General features: G+C 41.1%; 1 protein-coding gene across 6 annotated transcripts in view; it reads left to right on the top strand.

The window, feature by feature from the left end:
• Positions 1-18943, top strand: part of LOC120823474 (3',5'-cyclic-AMP phosphodiesterase 4C) — a 71326-nt gene that overhangs the window by 659 nt on the left and 51724 nt on the right. For 2 of the 6 annotated variants that reach the window (XM_078108231.1, XM_078108234.1), the window contains exons 1-3: positions 4509-4624; positions 4994-5037; positions 12449-12651. In XM_078108231.1, coding sequence (XP_077964357.1) covers positions 5023-5037; positions 12449-12651 — 218 coding nt within the window. In that variant the 5' untranslated portion in view covers positions 4509-4624; positions 4994-5022. Of the gene's footprint in view, positions 1-4508; positions 4625-4993; positions 5038-12448; positions 12652-14249; positions 14650-18943 lie in introns of those variants that run through there. The other 4 variants (XM_040183462.2, XM_078108233.1, XM_040183463.2 and 1 more) reach the window with 2 other exon arrangements.

Here is an 18943-nt window from a genome sequence, read left to right on the forward strand (position 1 = left end):
TAATTCAAGTTCATGAGCAAATCAGCATGGAATGTATTTCCCCAAAATATTTATGCATCCCTCCTCCTGTCTTTATCTCCTTCCTTCCTCCATATCTGCTTCCTTCACTTGGTCACTATAATACACACAAACACACGCGCGCACACACACACACACAGAGCATCTCCCCTGTGACATAGTTACATCATTTTCCTTTTTTCATGATCTTTCTAACACACGTATTATCAGAATGGGAAGGTAACAAAGTATTTATGTAAATTCATATTTCAGCATTGTTATCTATCCTCTGGTTGGAATCACGTTTTACACATTTTACACGTTGCATATACTTTTTATATAACTGCTCTCTACTTTAGGGTCCGTTTGTTTGCTTCTCTGCTCAAGTCAGCCTGTATGTAAAAAACGGCAACATGCAATAAATAAGGGGGGAGAAAAGCTTGATTTCTATGTTTATTTGAACTAAATAATATATTTACAAAACGTTTATAAAACATTTAATAACTTGACCGGTCTTGTAGGATTTTTGCCTTTTACTGCATCTGCTACCTTCACACATATGGAGAAAGTAACTCGGGTCTTCAGGTTAAAACTGTTCTGTCAGACCTGTTTCTTAGGAAATCTTTCAGTGTCATCAATTCCACAGAAAACCAGTCATGACCGTGCTGTTTGTGCCCGTTAGATGTCGTGCTGCTGCAGCACTGATCTGCATCCTCTTGCTCTAATCATTCATCATCATCTGCCGCTTTTATCTGCAAACATTTGCAGAGCCGATTCAGGCATGACCTGAATTGGCTTTTGTCTGTCTGCACAACTCACTGGTGTATTGAGATCAAAAAAGCATTTGTATTTTGCTTCCTCGGAAATCAAAGTGAGAATGAAAAAAACCTCAACCCCTAGGCATTTATTGACATAGGGAACTGAAATTAAGACTGTATCCTGCAGTTAATTTTTTTTTTGAATGACTATTTTCGATTGTTGGCATGAGTCACTCTAAGCTGGAAAAACCAACACGTGGGTTTATCAAAGTGTCTCCTGTGTAATAAGGGCGTGAAGTGCAAAGACATTTGGCCACCGTGGAGGTCATACATCTTTCTTTTCTCCGTAGTGTGTGTGTGTGTGTGTGTGTGTGTGTGTATATACACATATGTATGTATGTGCATGTTTATATATACATATATATAATATGTGTGTGTATAAACATAATTAATTAATCAATTAATCAATTGTATTGCATCGTGACAGTGTAAAGGGGTTTCAGGCCGTATTGTCGAAGAATGTGATGATCTATACGGTGCCCTAAGGCTCAGGTTAGCTGCAGATACCATTTCCCATCCGTTATGCGGATTGTAAATCTAATACTTTACCACCGGAGAATTGACAAAAAAAACAAATCCCTTACGGAATTACCACAATGAGACACCAATGAAAACGTTTGTCAAGAAGAACAAGGAGATTTCTCAAAGAATTTTAGTTTTTTGGCAGACAGATGGTGTGAAGATCTGTTCTGAAAACTGCTTAGAACCCCCTTAATGTCAATAGGGACAGCCATGTATTCTCTGTGAGCCCATTCAGAAGGTTGTCTGGCCCTCTTCCCAACAAGCTAGCGCGACATAATACCAGTATCTTCACTACACCTTCAAAACTGAGGCAGCTACCGCCTCCGCAAGACTCAATCTTTAATTTAACTTAATCTCGGATTAAAGAGAGACCGAGAGGTGTATATCCAGAGTACTGGTAATGATAAATGATCAAATTGATATTAATGAAAGATAATAATAATCCATGGCGGGATGGGTTTGGGTGAATATCGTGGATCACATTGGTCTGGTTTCGTAATGACGCTCTTGAACGTTGCTCAGACTCAGTCTTTATCAGCTCAAATCTTACGTGCGTCACCACAACAATGAAGACATCCCGCGACCCCTTGGGTGTTAACTTTATGATGGTTGATTGTGGGATTTAAGACAAGGACACACTGTTGAGATGGTTAATCATTACAGGCTGTTCTGTGTAAAATGTTATGCTGCAGGTCGTCGTGTAAAAAATGGTTGTATAATGTGACATATCAGTACCGATGTTAGTCAACAAGAAATGCTTTTGAATTAAAGCTCAGAAGAAAGGCCAGATTTGACTATAAACAGCTGCAGCAGACACCTCGCATATTTGCCTTTCAACTGGACTCCGTTTGGATGTTTTATGATGGAGACTGAATTGGTTGACCTTCCTAATGCACCCGCTTTTAATCAAGTACTAATTAGGAGACGGTTTTCGTATCTGAGAGCTTATTAATTAGGCCCTTAAATCGACGTTATATGTGGTCAGAGCAGAATAATCACTTACGACATTAGCGATGGCCCTTTTGTGGAACACTCCAAAGAAAGTCTTTATCCTTAAATGTCAGGCTGGCTTTCATTAGTTTGAGAAGTGAAACTGACCATAATGTATTAGGAAGGCAGCAGTAGCTACACGGTGGCTGACGCTGTCGAAGGGCATCTGGAAACTTGGATACCATCAAAAAAAGAGGCTTGGCAGAATGTATTGGAGATTAAAGAAGAAGTTAATGGTATACTTTTAATTCATCTACGGCTGTTGGGAATGAATATCTATACAGTTTGAATAAATGTGCAACTATGGCACCTGCTCTGTGCTCACATTGGACAACAAAGTGCTTTGAATATTCCACGCAAGCCAAATTAGGCTCTGATCCATCAGCTCTGCTCCCCACCAGGGTCCCAGAACCAAAGCAGCTGAGAGGAATTCCATCATCATTGATGCGACTGCCCTTCAGCACCATATTTCCAACTCATTAACCAAATATCTGGAGCTGTGTTGTAGTCTGTTAACAGGAATCTCGTGCTGTGCTTAATGCCATGTAAGTGTTAATTAACACAACATATCTTTGGCGAAGGCACAATCGTGCTTATAAGGCCAGACAGTAAAGCTTTGCAGCTTATGAATCTAGAGACCTTTGTGCAAACGCAAAAAAACGTGACAATGTGAAATAAGAATCTCTAATAGAAGGTTGTTGTGGCCTGGAAGCCGGTTGCTTGTCACATACTGCCTCTGTACCTTCCTGTCACTTTCATAAGATTGTGCACGCAAACGCCACTTCCTTTTGTTATGTGAAATGGGTAATTCCACATTCTGAATATGAAAAAGATTGAAGGAGCAGGCTGGCATCGCCTCCGGAATGTAAACAGCAGCTCCTGTTTACTGTTTGGTTTTGTGAAGAGCACAACCTGTTTTTTTTCCGCGGAGATGTGCACTTTTTAATGAAGCAGCAGCAGGAGGGTGAAGAGTAGCCAATGCATGTGTGTTTGAAAGACACCGCCTTTCATAAAAACCTAGTACACCTGCCAATACGTTGTGAGGCTGAAGGCTTTACGGTCACATAAGGCAAAAGGGGAATATTTTAGTTTGAGAGGATGAAGCTGAGTCACCTTAAGGTGGGTAGGAACTAGAAAAAGGCATTATGGCATATCACAGCTCTGAGACCAGAAGTCTCAGAAAGGTATACAAGAAAGATAAATATAAAGATCTGACATCGGAGTAGAATAAAATATACCAATCATTTACCTTTCTCACAGTTCCCACCTTTGGAATAGTTTAATCTCCCTCCCCCTATTAATAGTGGTTAATTCAATGAGAACAATCCTCCTTAATGTCAATGTCAACACCTTTTTCACTTAAAAAATAAAATAAACTTAATTTTTCAATATAGTGAGTATGAAGTTTAATCAACTTCTCTTAAAAACAGTCTTGTGGCCAATAAAGCTGATGTTTGTACAAAGATAATGGACAGAATGGACTATTATGCCCCAATAATTCACGGCCCTCATTGACTTGGCAGGAAACATGTAACCGGAGACAAATTCCATGTATGTGTAAACATACATGGAACAGAAAGCAGATTCTGATTCTGAAATCAACCTGATAAAACAGACAAATGTGTCTCAGCTTCTCATGTTGCGTTTCCCTGCACCCTAGGTTCTTACTGACAGTAATGACGTCAAATTTGTTCCCCAAAGTAGAATAATGTAACAAGCGCTCTGACGAAGCACAAATACCCAATGAAGTGTTGATAAATTATCGGCTGTGAAAACTGTTGGGTCATGTGACATCAGATTTATCTCGACTTGGGCTGTCAAATCAAGGAGGCTAATGAGTTGCATTGTGGAAAGTGTAACACACATGTAAACACGTAAAAACAAAAACAAAATGAAATGTAAATTCAAACCAGGTTCCATGTCATCCTTAGTGGTTGAACGGGCCTGTATATATACAGTAAGCGGTAATAAACCTTTTTTACTGACCTCTGGAATAAAGCACTATCGATTTATCATTTTAAGATTGTATTGTCCCTCATATGAAATACTTCATATGTGGTCATAATTTGTCCTTTTTTTTAAATAAATTTATTGTAATGATTTTTGTTTATTGTGTTAAACTTGTTTGTTTTGCCGGCTGAGCATTCTGTGTGTGTGTGTGTGACTGGAAAATAAGGCAAACACCTCATCAAAGCAACAGAAGTGCTTCATCCTGGTGTTTGCTGGTGGAGAGAACAGCTCATTATCCTTCGTGATGCCTGCGGCTCGTAGCTCCGTCCTCCATCACTGAGCACCAGGTGGTGTTGATGAGTCACATGAATACTTTATAAATGAGAATCTCAACAGCTAGTTTCCATTGGCCTTTTTCTTTGTGCGCTTAGAAAACCTACATTCTTCTTTTTTTATGTCTTAATTTGATTCATGGATTATAACCGACATAAAAGGTTTTAAGTGAGTATATTTAATTCCAGAAAATTGCTTTTCAACGGCAGAAATCTCCACAGGTGGTGAAGTAATGAATAATTAATTTGTCACTGAGCAATAAAAGAAAGTCTCTGTTCATCTTGTCATATGAGACGAAGATGTTTAATTAAAGCACTCGGTAAAACTAGATTGCAAAGGGTGATGAATGAAATTACAAAACCACCTTGTTATCTTTGTTTCAGCTGCTGTCTCACTGTGGCGACAAACATCCATGTCTTGGCTTGAGGTAAATAAGGCACACACACACACGCCTTATGATAAGGCCTACATAAAATAAGTAACAATGCAGCCGTGCGTCACGTTGTGTCTCACTGTATTGTAATGACTGGCTTTGGACTTTGAGGGCCATAAAAGTTATCTTTTCTTCAGGTCTCTTCTTTTTTTGTTAATAAATACACACTGACAAACCTACATAAACACACACATGGAGACACACCCATAAGGAGTGTCGGATCACGATTATATAGTCAGAGTGCCGTTAGTTGTGTAGAAGTTAGAGGCATTTTAAATGCACTGAATAATGCACAATAGATTGGTTGGTACTGTAAATGCCTTTTCAATTTAATCTGAATTCTTAAACAACTTTTACCATAGAACTATGTTATAGTCGTACAACGTCTTACTAAATCACCTTCAGAATAGACATAAACTGGTCATTAATTATTTGCTTTCTTAATTATAGAATTGTTTAACTTTAGATGAAGTATGTGTCTTGTGAGAAATAATTCCCCAGATAAACCATTTTCAGTAAACACATCATACAAACATTAAATATGTTCTGGGAAGACCTACAGTCAAACTCTGTGAAAGGGAAGAGAATTTGAGAAAGGAGAGATTATAGATTCCTATAAATATTGACTACTTTATTACAGTGCATCCGGAAAGTATTCACAGCGCTTCACTTTTTCCACATCTTGTTATGTTACAGCCTTATTCCAAAATGGATTAAATTGATTATTTTCCTCAACATTCTACACACAACAATGCATAATGACAAAGTGTAAACTGTTTTTTGCAAATTTTTGCAAATCTGTTAGAAATAAAGAATGAAAACATAACATGTACATAAGTAGTAACAGCCATGACACTCAAACTGTAGCTCAGGTGCATCCTGTTTCCACTGATCGTCCTTCAGATGTTTCTACAACTTGATTGGAGTCCACCTGTGCTAAATTCAGTTGATTGGACATGATTGAGAAAGGCACACACCTGTCTATATAAGGTATCACCGTTGACAGTGCATATCAGAGATGGGTAATGACAAGGCTAAGAAAGGGACATACTGGTCCTAACAGTTCCCGCTATATGGTTGGGAAACATCGAAATGGAAGGTGCGAATACTGTCAAGAGGAAACTGTGGACCATGTTTTGATGTCAGAGGTACGAGGCAGAGAGAGAAGTCCTGAGAAAAGGGCTAAGAGAGCTGGGAGGGCAAATATAAGCGAAATAGTGAAGAAGGGCATTAGGGAAGTGTTGGGAACTGCTTTTGGCATATTTAGAGAATACAAGACTAATGAATAGAATTTGAGAATTTGTTTTGATTTGTTTTAGTTCTAGTAGAGGTTTAATTTCCTTAAGTCCACACTCCAGATTAGCGGGTGGCTGTAATGCACCTGAAAGTTGGTTGCCAACCGCCATAAAAAGCAGAAGAAGTGCATATCAGAGCATAAACCAGGCCATGAAGTCCAAGGAATTATCTGTAGACGTCCAAGACAGAATTGTATGGAGGCACAGATCTGGCGAAGGGTACAGAAAGATTTCTGCAGCATTGAAAGTCCCAATGAGCAAAGTGGCCTCCATCATCTGGAAATGGAAGAAGTTTGGAACCACCAGGACTCTTCCTAGAGTTGGCCACCCAGCCAGACTGAGCGATCGGGGGAGAAGGGCCTTAGTCAGGGAGGTGACCAGGAACCCGATGGTCACTCTGACAGAGCTCCAGCGTTGTTCTATGAAGAGAGGAGAACCTTCCAGAAGGACAACCATCTCTGCTGCACTCCACAAATCAGGCCTGTTTGGTAGCGTGGCCAGACGGAAGCCACTCCTCAGTAAAAAGCACATGACGGCCCGCCTGAAGGACTCTCAGACCATGAGAAACAAAATTCTCTGGTCTGATGAAACAAAGATTGAACTCTTTAGCCTGAATGCCAAGCGTCATGTCTGGAGGAAAGCAGGCACTGCTCATCACCTGGCCAATACCATCCCTACAGTGAAGCATGCTGGTGGCAGCATCATGCTGTGGGGAGGTTTTTAAGCGGAAGAAACTGGGAGACTAGTCATGATTGAGGGAAAGATGAATGCAGCAATGTACAGAGACATTCTCGATGAAAACATGCTCCAAAGCGCTCTGGACCTCAGACTGGGGCGACGGTTCATCTTCCAACAGGACAACGACCCGAAGCACACAGCCAAGATAACAAAGAAGTGACTTCGGGACAACTCTGACTGTCCTTGAGTGGCCCAGCCAGAGCCCTGACTTGAACCCAATTGAACATCTCTGGAGAGATCTGAAAATGGCTGTGCACCGACGCTCCCCATCCAACCTGATGGAACTTGAGAGCTTCTGCAAAGAAGAATGGGAGAAACTGCCCAGAAGTAGGTGTGCCACGCTTGTGGAATCAAACCCAAGAAGACTTGAGGCTGTAATTGCTGCTAAAGGTGCTTCAACGAAGTATTGAGCAAAGGTTGTGAATGCTTATGTACTTATGTTTTTGTTCTTTTTTTTTTTAACAGATTTGAAAAACTTTGCAAAAAAACAGTTTTCACTTTGTCATTATGGGTTGTTGTGTTTCCGGATGCACTGTATATTTTTGGGTACAGAATTTTCAGCCCCCGCGAAACACTTTCTGTCTGCCCGCAGAGTTAATCATGCACTCACGCCCACTGAGAGGTAGAGGGTTGATTGGAGCCCGGCTCTATTTATGGAGCGACGCTAATCGCTGTTTGCAGCCCCGGGAGTCGCTCTACGTACAGGTGAACGTTTTCTGCTCAGCATCAGAGGAACAGACTCCTTCTGGCTTTCTGCGCTCCTACAGCCTCACAAGTCACACGGGCCGGCTTCTTCAGCGCCGCGCTCTCATCATTAAGATTAATTAATATTCATTCTGTCTAGACAGCAGCGGAATTCAATTGATTTTCTGATGTGCGGGAAAGACATTGTGTTCCAGTTTGGTTTCACAGGGAATAAAACACCCTTTTCAGACCATCGAGGTTCATAAATTGCTACGATAACAACTTGGGTCCTGCAATCTTTCTGTAACCAGTTTGTGGATCCATCTGTCTTTGCAATTCATTTCTTACAACGGAACAAGAAAAAGCTTACATAGCTATTTAAAATCAGCCGATTGCAACACACCAAAAAAGGTCCATATCCAAAGCTATTTGCCAGATTTACTTAATGTGTGTGTGTGTGTGTGTGTGTGTGTATGTATATATATAGTCCATATTTAAAAGTCATTATTGTGCATACAAACTTTAATGATAGCAGCATTATGAGGCTTTTTACTGATGTTTGCTAACATGCTTTCAATGACAATGCTAACACTTCTACGCTAAGCCGGTTTGACTTTTCCAATGGGTCTCATCTCAGTTCAGCACATTAGCAGTTTACGTTTTTTCTTTTCTGCTTTCTTGTAATACCGATGTTATTGTCATGTGCAACACCTGAGCCACTAAGGGCCGATGGTTTGGGGTTGGATTCCCACTGTGTCCCGCCCCACTGTCCGGAGAATACGAGAAGCACTTTTGGAGAGAGTGGGAGTCAGAAGTGTCCAAACACCCTTTATTAATGGAGTGCGGTGAGGACTAGTCACATCGGCTCACTGCTTCTTTGGCAGAGCACCTGTTGTCCCCTCTGATCACACCCTATTATTACTGCCTCTATCTCATTCTCCCTACCTGCGTGTGGCCTGGCAGGAGATCTCCCAGCTGTTAAGGTAACCAGCCATTTAACTGCTCATCGGCCGGAAATAAATGCATAATTCGGATGAGAAACGGCCAAAAACACATGTTTAAGGCAATGGAATGGGGCTGCCTTAATGCGTTGTGTTGTGGGTCAAATTTCAAGTGCAAGACGGCAGTGTGGTGCAATACACAGTAAACTAACGTGAGCCCAGCAGGCGTTACGCAGGCTTTGATACAAATATTTAGTCATTGAGTCGTAAAATAAAAACCAGTGAAAGAAACTAGTTTAAAAGAGAGTGGTGGTGTGAGTCTGCAACCAGGATACGGTCTGATACTCAAAGCAGTTTTTTGTTTTTTGTTAGGTCTCCGTACTCGGAGTAGAGGATCATTTTCTCCTTGTCATACTTGTCAGTCTTCATGATGAAGACTTCAGACTAGGAGATCAAATTCGACTTCAGAAAAAGGAGCTTGTGAACATGCACCAAAATATCATATTCATATACCTTCTAAAGCAGTGATTCTCAACTGGTGGGTCGCGACGCAATAGTGGGTCGCTGACCTGTTTTTAATGGCCTTTGCCTGGGAAAATAACAGAATTAACAGCTGGCTGTTTTGTTTTTTCATTAAACTTGTTTTTGTGTTGGCATACATATTCTGTCTCCATACTATCTCAGGTTCAAACTGCACCATATTTTCATTAAATAAATTTGAGAAGTTGAGAATGTTCCTCGATTTGGGTCGCGGCTTGTCATTAAGGGGTGATGGTTGGTCCGGGAGCCAGACCAGTTGAGAACCACTGTTCTAAAGGACTTGAATGCTAATGTTCATTTCTTTTTTTAAATCTCATATTCCCATTTGTCAGCCACTGTGCTGGTAGACACGCACCACTTCACGCCCACAAACTTGTGTTACATTTTAATTGAGAAGTGCAAATACAACACCGACTACATTAAATATGGATTGCCCTACAGTGAAAACAAAAGCGGAGGAAAACCTCAGTGTGTCTTGTGCAAGAAGTTCTGGCACAAGAGAGCATGAAGCCATCCAAAACCAACGTGGCATTTACTTTCGTGTTTTAATTCAAATGAAGCTAATCGTATGTATAAGAAAAGATTTTCCTCTGCAGCACTGTAGATTTGGTTTGGAATTTAAATGTTTTTGTGTCAGCATACTGTGATGTATGTTTATTATTACTATTTTATAAGTTATGTTATATATATATTAAATATTATATATATATATATATATATATAAACATTACACAGAAAAAAACAGTCTTCAGCTCTCTGAAACCAGCTCATAAAACGGAAGTAATAATCCAAAAATAAGATTTGTGGTCGAGAGACATCTCATTACTGACTGGTTGTACATTTTGCCCACTTCGTTTCTGTTTTCTTTTGACTGTATGCAAGCGCAGGAAGTGAGTTCTGTGAAGGTCGTTTTTTCTTCCCAAGTAAAGTTTATTTAGCCTCTGTTCACTTGCTGGATGACGAGCTCCACAGTTCAGTCTCAACTCAAGGACCATTTTTATTCTGTAGCTTTTGCCCTCATCAAATGGAAACACGTGAAAAGTCGTTCAAACTTTCCATTATTGTAAGAGCTGTTTTGTCCACATGAGCCTTAAAAGATGAGCTTCAGCTTAGAAACGCTTTTAACTGGAGGACCACAGAAAGTCCTGCCACACTAAGGTCAGATAAGTTACACAATCTCTCTTTTCGAAGTTGAGACTTTGACATTAACACCAACTTCACGCAGTGATTGGCGAGCTGTGTGGAGAACGTAAGCAGGGTTCGTACTTCTCTTATAGCTCTGTAGATAAAGAATGTAGAGATAAATAATATGAATTAATAATCCTAATTACCAGTTTTTCACGCTGCCTTTGAGTTTTGCTTTTTTGATCGGATGTAAACCATTTCGATTAACAGCGCTACTTCTTTACACGCATGAAACAACCTTTAAATGCATCAGGTCCACGTTTGTGGAGCTTTATATTCATTACACGGGGTAAAATCATTCTGTTTACACTGACTGAAAATAATGAGACAACCAGATCTTCCAAACCTTTCAATCCACTGGACCAAGTTGTATTGATATCCTATAGCAACGGAGTGGAAGACTGAGACGGCGGGTGTGTGTTGTAGCTTATGTGGAGGGAAAGCCTGTCGAGACATGTTTGTTTCTTTGGTACTTGATGGCACCGAGGAGGGAAGTGAGAGTAGCAGTTGGAGTTCCATGATGGCAGATCAATATCTATCACTAACACCTCTCATCAGGCAGCAGCAACTGTGAAGCACAAGTCACATTCTCTTTTTGCACAAACACACACGGTGACACACAATGAATTTACCACAGTGATGTTTGCCACATGGACAAAGTTGCAGACTCTCCAGTTGTCGTCTTTCACGACTGCAATCAAAGGACAGTTAATGCATTAGCAGGGGAACATCCCCCCCAAAAAAGCCAATTTAATGACCCCTGGAGCGAAACAAACAAACTGCTTGATTTCTATAAAATGTGAAATGTTTTTGTTACGCCTGCAATAGCCTGCATGGTTGATTAGGCTTATGCCCCATGTCCACAGGTGAGTACACTACTTATTTGTTATTCGTTAAACTGTTTAAAATTGAGACGGCTAAATTGTTCCAGCATTTAGTTTGTTATGGCAACACTATCCTGATTCTCATTTGAAACTATGAGTCACACATGATATATTGGCTCATTATTTGCAATGTTTTTCATTCTACCGTAACTAATTACATACTATTTCATCATTTCTGAGGGACATTAAAGTCTCAACCGTGTTTCATTAATAAATTCTGAGTCATGTGTTTACGTGAAATGCACGACATACTTGGTGGGAACATTGAGGGTCTTCATTGTATGAAACACATCTATAATACTGAGCAGTTGTAAGATATAACCGGGGGGTGGGGCAAGGCAGTGTAGGATGATTTTGAGTGAATATGCAGTGCGTATTCATTTATTATTCAATTGGAAAGGCAGAACATTTGTATGTTCCATTTGAATTATTGCTTTATTTTAATTTTGCATCCTTATGTAAGCGTATCCGAGTAAACCTCAAAATAAATGTTCAAAGAAAATCCCAATTTGGACCTTTTACAGCAAAAAACAAACATTAAAGCGTTGGCAAAAGAGGACTAGAGGGGCCTCGTGACTCACCGGTCTTATTCCATGGATTCCTTTCCCTGCTCCTGACGGGTTCAAGCAACCCTTCCGTTACGTGACATGTAGATCTTACGTGACTCGATGTCCACTGGCAGCCGGTTATTAACTATGTTAGCTGTGCAATTGGCTTCCAGAAGGAGATTATTGGCGCCACTTAATAACTGTTAAACCGGGTGATGTTTTCCGAATGTGACAGTGGCATCATCTGCCGCATCAACTGATAACGTGTCCTCGGTCCATTTCAGACTTTTTTCAGACAGATGTTTATCACAGCTTGATGTTCATGCCATTTGCAGTTTCATCACTGTCTTCGCAAAAGTCAAGTAACTTGCACGGCAAAACATTTTTCTATTTCGCTTGTTTTAGGCACCGTGGCAACTGAATAGTACACAGGCCGACCTGCGGTCCGTGTCAGATTATCCAAAAGAGAAGACGCCTCTGGCTCTGGATGCTCTTCAGCATAACATGAAATAAAAATGTCTCTTTTGCCTCGAAGTCCCCGATGCTTTTCACATTCATGTTCTTCCCACCTTCCTGTTTTGGGGGCGCAGGGTCGTCGGGAGTCCCTTCCTTTGGTGCACCAGGTGGTGCGGCGGCGTTGTTCGGGGCCGCTGATGCTGCCTCCCCTGTGGAGGAGACACTCCTGCCAGGAGCATCCTCATGACAACCGGCGGCTGTCTGCAACACTCGGTCTGCCTCTGGAGCGGCTGGAGGTGCTGTACCGACGAGCCCTGGCCAGTCACGATGAGCAAAGGTCAGCGACAACACATACGCGCTCTTCTTTCTTTCTATTAAACAGAATATGCTCTTAGACTTATTGATTTTTTTTTTCATAATTCAGGTTAGAGGACTTACACACATGTGGAAGTGCTCTTGATGCTGCTTCTTGTGTTTTTCTAATACCGGTGAATAGAACCACATAAATGCTTTAAGAGCTTTTTTAATGCCACAATGCTTGTGCAGTATATTTTACGAAAAAGATGGGTGCTTTGTTGTTTTTTCTTATTCGTCTTATTAGTTTTTGATCTTGATTTGTAACATTTATTGGCCTGCGTTTCCATGATAAGTGACGGGCATCCGGCTCAACAATGACCACGACAGGACATTACATTGATGGAAGAAAAAAAGCAAAGAATGGGTCGAAAGCCATGAAAGTCCAATAATTACACTTTTGTCTGGCTATGGAGGGACTTTGCTTTCAATGTTTGCTCTCTCTACGGTACGCCGGGAGTTACCGCTGCTCATTAGTCTGTTTCTCCTTCTTGAATCTCTGTGTTTAGTTTCAGTCCAGGTGGATACAGGAAGTTTTCTGAGCTTTCTGCGTTTGCACACACACACACACACACACACACACACACACACACACAAAGTAGCGTGAGATGTGGTTTCAGGCGGTAATGAAAGTGCCCTTCCCTTTTCAAGAAGCCTGGTAATTGTGGGAAGAGGTCTGTCAGTGAAAGGTTTTGTCTTTCCCTCGCTGATTTACTCTCTCTGGTACTGATAACATAAGAAATACTCCACACAGTTGATCTGGACAATAAACTAAATCTAATGCCCACCAAATGTTAACACCTCATTCTCTACACAATTCTATTGGCCTTAATATAAATGTTAAAACAAGGTGGTGATATTCAAGCTAGTCATTGAACTTTGTTTGAATTACTGTATTTTTTTAATCGATGGAAATTCCTGAGCACTTTTGGGGATTTAATTGGAGTAATTTGGCAGTAGATGCGCAGCCCACCTTCAGGGCCGGAGAAAAGCTGTTGTTTCTATATCGGAAATCTATTTTTATCAGGCTTGACAGCAGGCAACAAGCACAACTGCAGTTTTTTTAATAACACACTAAAATCTGGATACTCCTTGATTGTCACGTACAGTAGTTGATTTTCTCGGGACCCCCTGTGAAGTATTGATCCTATTGTTGTGCTGAATGAATGTACATTGAATTCACTCTCAGAGCCCCATCGGTGCCTTTCATCACATTCTCCAAACCTCAGGTGCACAATATTAAACCAAAGAGAAGCAAATACGAGAAAAAACCAAACCAAACGTGTGCTACTCCCCTCCTTCCAACATAAGTTGATCCACCAGCTTGTTGTCCTTCAATCACCCAAATGATCAATGTTTCACTACGAAGTCAGAAGAATAGTAGTGTAGCCAAACACGACCAATAGTGTGAACATCTCTGTGTTTTTTGCAGAATGGTAAGACAAACTGAAATATAAAAACGGGGGAAATAGATCAGTCTGCGGGGACCGATTAAACGAGAGTGAAGGGAGGGAGGAGGGAGGGGGTAGAGGGGGGGGGGAGAGAGCGAGAGACAGCAGCGAGGCTCAGGCTCGTCTCAGCACTCCGCCTCGTAGACAGCAGCGCAGCAGCAGCATGGCGCGCACGCAGCTCCCCGTCCTCTCCAAGGTGTGAAGCGCAGTGGTCCACCCCGGACCTCCCACCTCCAAACTTGCACAGACCCGCTTTCGGAGCTCCTACTCCGTCCTCCGAACTCCGGTAGAAAGAGAGAAAAACCCAGCTAAAGTAGAAGCATGGAGTGCAACGTGACCACGCTGAGCAGAGAGGGAGCGGGGCTCGCCAAGCCGCCCAAGCATCTGTGGCGGCAGCCCAGGACGCACATACGGATCAAGCAGCGCTTCCACTCGGACAGCGAGCGCTACTTGTGCCGCAACCGCACCCTGGAGAAGCTGCGCCCCGGCCTGAGGAAGCCGCGCATGTCCTGGCCCTCCCCGCAGAAACGGTAACCCCCCCTCCCCTACGGGGGGCTCTCATCGCATTTTCAATTGTTCACTTAAAGTTCGGGGACTTTGTCGCAAATGTTTATATGTGTATATACATTGGAGGGGAAAAAAAGTCCAGTTGATGAGTGACAGGTGTTATTCGGTAGTCTTTACATTGGCTGAATTAACGTTGTCCAACGTTAGTGAAGCTCTGATTGATCCCTTTTTATTTTTGAATATTATAATTGTGTTTATATATATTTAAAAGGATTACAGTGAAATCAAGGCAGCGTGTCATAAGAATGACCAATATTTATAAGTCTTCACAAATGCCCAAAATACGTTTTGTTTAAATATTTAAATAAGTTATTCAAGATTTTTTCCTAATTAGAACCAACCCTCACATACAAAACTCTAAATTACAACCAAACATTTCCAATCCACTGTACCTCCATACACCCGTTTTAGATGTGCTGATTGAATGTGTACATCTTATTCATAGTAACAAGATGTAACTGGGTGCGTGTTGTCAGGCAGAAAGCCGGCGCCTCATCTGTGTAGCTTTCCACCAAAAAAACCCTTAACCCTGCTGACATAAACAGATGATCAATCCCAGGGGGTTGATTAAGATACAGGGTAATTATTTGCTGCAGGCTGTAGCAGAGTAGTCATGATACTATCACTATTCTGATCGCTTCACAAAAGGAATTTCTTTAAGATATTAAGAATTTAGATTTTCTGCCCAGTTAAATAGATCATTGCAGTTTCTTACTTTCAGTATATTGACCACCATAACTTGACAAACATGTTGTTTATTGGGAATCTTATTTCTCAACCATTGCCCTTTCATGGCAACTTCCATGTTATTAATCCTCCTCTTTAATGTTAAAGTAGCTTCCAAGAGCAAACCGGTTGACATCCTCTAGAATCTTTCTGTGCTTCTGCACATCACATCACATGTAGAATGCCTTACTGAAACACCGCTTATATTATTGTATTGTATTAGTGAAATAATTTTTAAAACTCTAGGGTGTTTACTCAAATTGTTTAAAGAAGTCAATATATTTGCAAAATGTAGCTCAGCACATTAGAGTTTCCATTGATGGACCTGTAGAAGTAGGTGTGATATTGAAGGAACATTGATTTCTAGCGACGTCTTGCAGCCAGTCCTCTCCGTCTTCTTGCCCACGATCCAATTAGGCCTCCCAGTAGACGCTGCAGAGCACTGAGATGATGGTGGCTGTTGAGGAAATTGTTAAGGAATAAATTGCCCCCATCGACTTGTGTCCTTGGGGACGAACTGTTATTGCAAAGTTCAGAAAGCATGCAATAAAAGAATAATTAGTTCTTTTGATGAATTAAATCAATCCGAATCTCAGCATGTAAAAAAAATAAGATAAAGGAGCCCGTACCAAGGTTATTAAGTCATGTCTCTGAGGTGTTTTTGATTAAAAGCCTATTTGAAATATCGCCCGGGGATCAAGAGGGTCTCGCCCGCAGAGGGATCGTGTCTGTATTTCAGCCTGAACTTTACATTGTACTGAATGCTCTTTTAAGGGATAATGGAAATCTGAGCGACGGTGACGCTGAAGTTAAACTGCTCCGTACACTTTGGTGGGGCTGCTGCAGGGCTCCGACTCACGCTGCTTCACTCAAGCACCGCAAAGGAGCCGATTGATGGCTGGTGTTTGTGCCTTGTCTTTTTTTTTACATTGATGTACAGCTCTTAATTTTGACAGAACAGCCTTGCTTTTGGAATTGAGGATAAAAAAAAAAGAAAAGAGAAAGAAGTGGAGAAAAGGAGAAAGCAACAAATGAATTATTTTATTTCAGTGACATACGTGTTGGAGATTTATTGCCAGGGTAGTTTTAAATTGGATTCTTTCCAAGAAAAGGTGTTTCAGGAAAACACAACGGCGCCTAACATGTTTTTGTACTTAACAGTACGTTAGTGGGAAACACTGAGACTCCACATCTGGACAATTCATTTAAAATAAAATAAAACATATCTGAGATTGGCGGAGTTGAACAGGCAAGAGCAGTTGAGGTCAGCTGCTACCTCAAAAACATTCACACATTTTCCCTTCCTGTTTTCTTTTACCGATTGTTTTTGTTGTTGTGTTGACAAGCATGGATTGCACAATATGGTGTGCATTAGTTAGAGCATGTACTACTTTGGTCTGGTGAAGGAGGGAATCTCCGGTTCTGAAAAGTTAAGCCAATGCAACTCTTGTACTTGCATTCTCTCTACTGGCCATGTGGGGGCGACTCTTCCTGTTGCTATAAAATTCTGCCTTTGGGGCCTAGTGTCCATTTGTAAATGATGGTCCTGTCTAGGAAATAGTGACACCTTGTGATTGGCAGGTCGCTACTATTACCTGAGCCGTACTGCCATCTCTACACCTCCCGTCCAAACACGACCATTTTTATTCGCTGGTTGCAAAAAACCAAGATGGCGTACGCAAAAAAGTACCATCATTTTGCAACTGGCAAAATGCTAAAATCAATGCTTCAAAACGGCAGTTTATAAACCAATGGGTCACGAGTGCTGCGCCCACTGGTTATACAGTGTGGTTTGTGTTTGGTACTTATTAAGATGAACCTGTATGTGGATAGATATGTGTGGACTTGCCAGGGACATTTCTCCTTCTTCTTGTAATTGATACAGTACATGCTTTAAAGTAGACACTTCTTCTGCCTTGTCTATTTTTGACATGACCTTTCAGACTAATCTGGGCTTCCCGCTTTGATCTGCAAGTGAGTTTATTTCCATCAAGATGGTTTTGGCTTTTTTATTTGCTGTCGCTGCCATTTCTACCGTTTATTTTGTCAGCAGGGGGTTTGACATGCATTGCATTTATGTGGTGGGCACCTTAACCATCAGGCGACTAGAGGGCCGCTTGTTCACTCATTTGATGTAGTGTTATCCTAATATGATAGACATTTTTGCTTCTTTTTTGTCTTATCTAAATAAACATACAACAGAGCGTCTGTTCTTGGCATTCATCGTTCTCTGGAAGAGACAAAGGGATGATGCATTACCATTTCATGTGACTAGAACCACAAGAGTTAGAACCAGATTAGATAAATGTTTAGCTTTTGTCAGACATTGTTTATCAAAATACGACACTTTAGACAAATCAGATTAGAGAATTCCTTTTCACTGAAAATTTGACATGAAAAAGATTGTTACTCGGTTTTGGCTGTTTTCAATGCAGCGCAATCTATTTAATATATGTCAGATCTCATAAATGCATTGAATGATAATATAATAGAAGAATAAACGTTCACTAATACAGGAAGGGAGAATCTGGCAGTGAGAAGATGCAGTATGTGTTTTGTCACCGTCAAAACAAATGAAGAATACAAATACGAACAGATGGTCTGATTTCACTGACATGAGCTCATTAGTCGCTGTGGAGTTGGACATTAGAAGAATGCGACTGCCCAGTCGAGGCTTTCCTTCGTAATCCCAATATTTCTTTCCAGTCAAATGGTATTACATGATCTACAAATATACAATAAGACTTACAAATGTTGCTTAGTTGGAGGTATTCACTTGTTCTGGTCACATCACAAATATCAGGCAATTTGAACACATGCAAATATAAATGCATTTACAAATGCACATATCACAACCTTTTTATGTCTTTTAACTTCAGCTTCACAGATCTGATTATTTTTGCCTTCAAAAATGTTCCTGTGTTGACAAATCGCTGGATACAAACATTGCATGTAACGTTTTAAGCTTCTTTTTCCAACCCGACACAGATCAAACGAAGGCATGCTGATAAGAAAATTGGGACACCTGAGCTTTTGGTGAATTAGAGCTTCTCTTCTCGATCCTTGCTGAATTACAATGAATTATCAAATAGCGATGCTTTGTCTCGCTCAAGTAAACGTCAACAACATGGTGGAAACTAGTCAGCTCTGAAAGGGAACCAACCATCTTGTAGTCTTTCAGCTACAAGATGTCCAGATGTTGCCATGTCCGCCGTGTGGTCATGTGATCCAAGTGGCTGCACTCACGTCCAGAGAAAGTAAAGTGTGATCTGGACCGACGGTCAACTTGAAACCGGAACTGCTTGCTTTGAAAGCCCCTCATGGGATGTAATTACGGGATGGTGAAAAATGTAAATCAGTTGCTATGGAGCCCATCTGTTTGTCAGGGATAATCACATAAAGGGTTCACAACTAGGTTATCAGTGTGTATCAATTAGACGTTTTCTGAGGCAGGATTACCAACAGGTGATGTAGAAGCGCATTGAGCTGCATGAGTTGCCCTATGGAGGTAATTTGTTGTGTGGATGTTGC

This window comes from Gasterosteus aculeatus, chromosome 8, assembly GCF_964276395.1.
Source record: "Gasterosteus aculeatus chromosome 8, fGasAcu3.hap1.1, whole genome shotgun sequence".
Taxonomy (NCBI): domain Eukaryota; kingdom Metazoa; phylum Chordata; class Actinopteri; order Perciformes; family Gasterosteidae; genus Gasterosteus; species Gasterosteus aculeatus.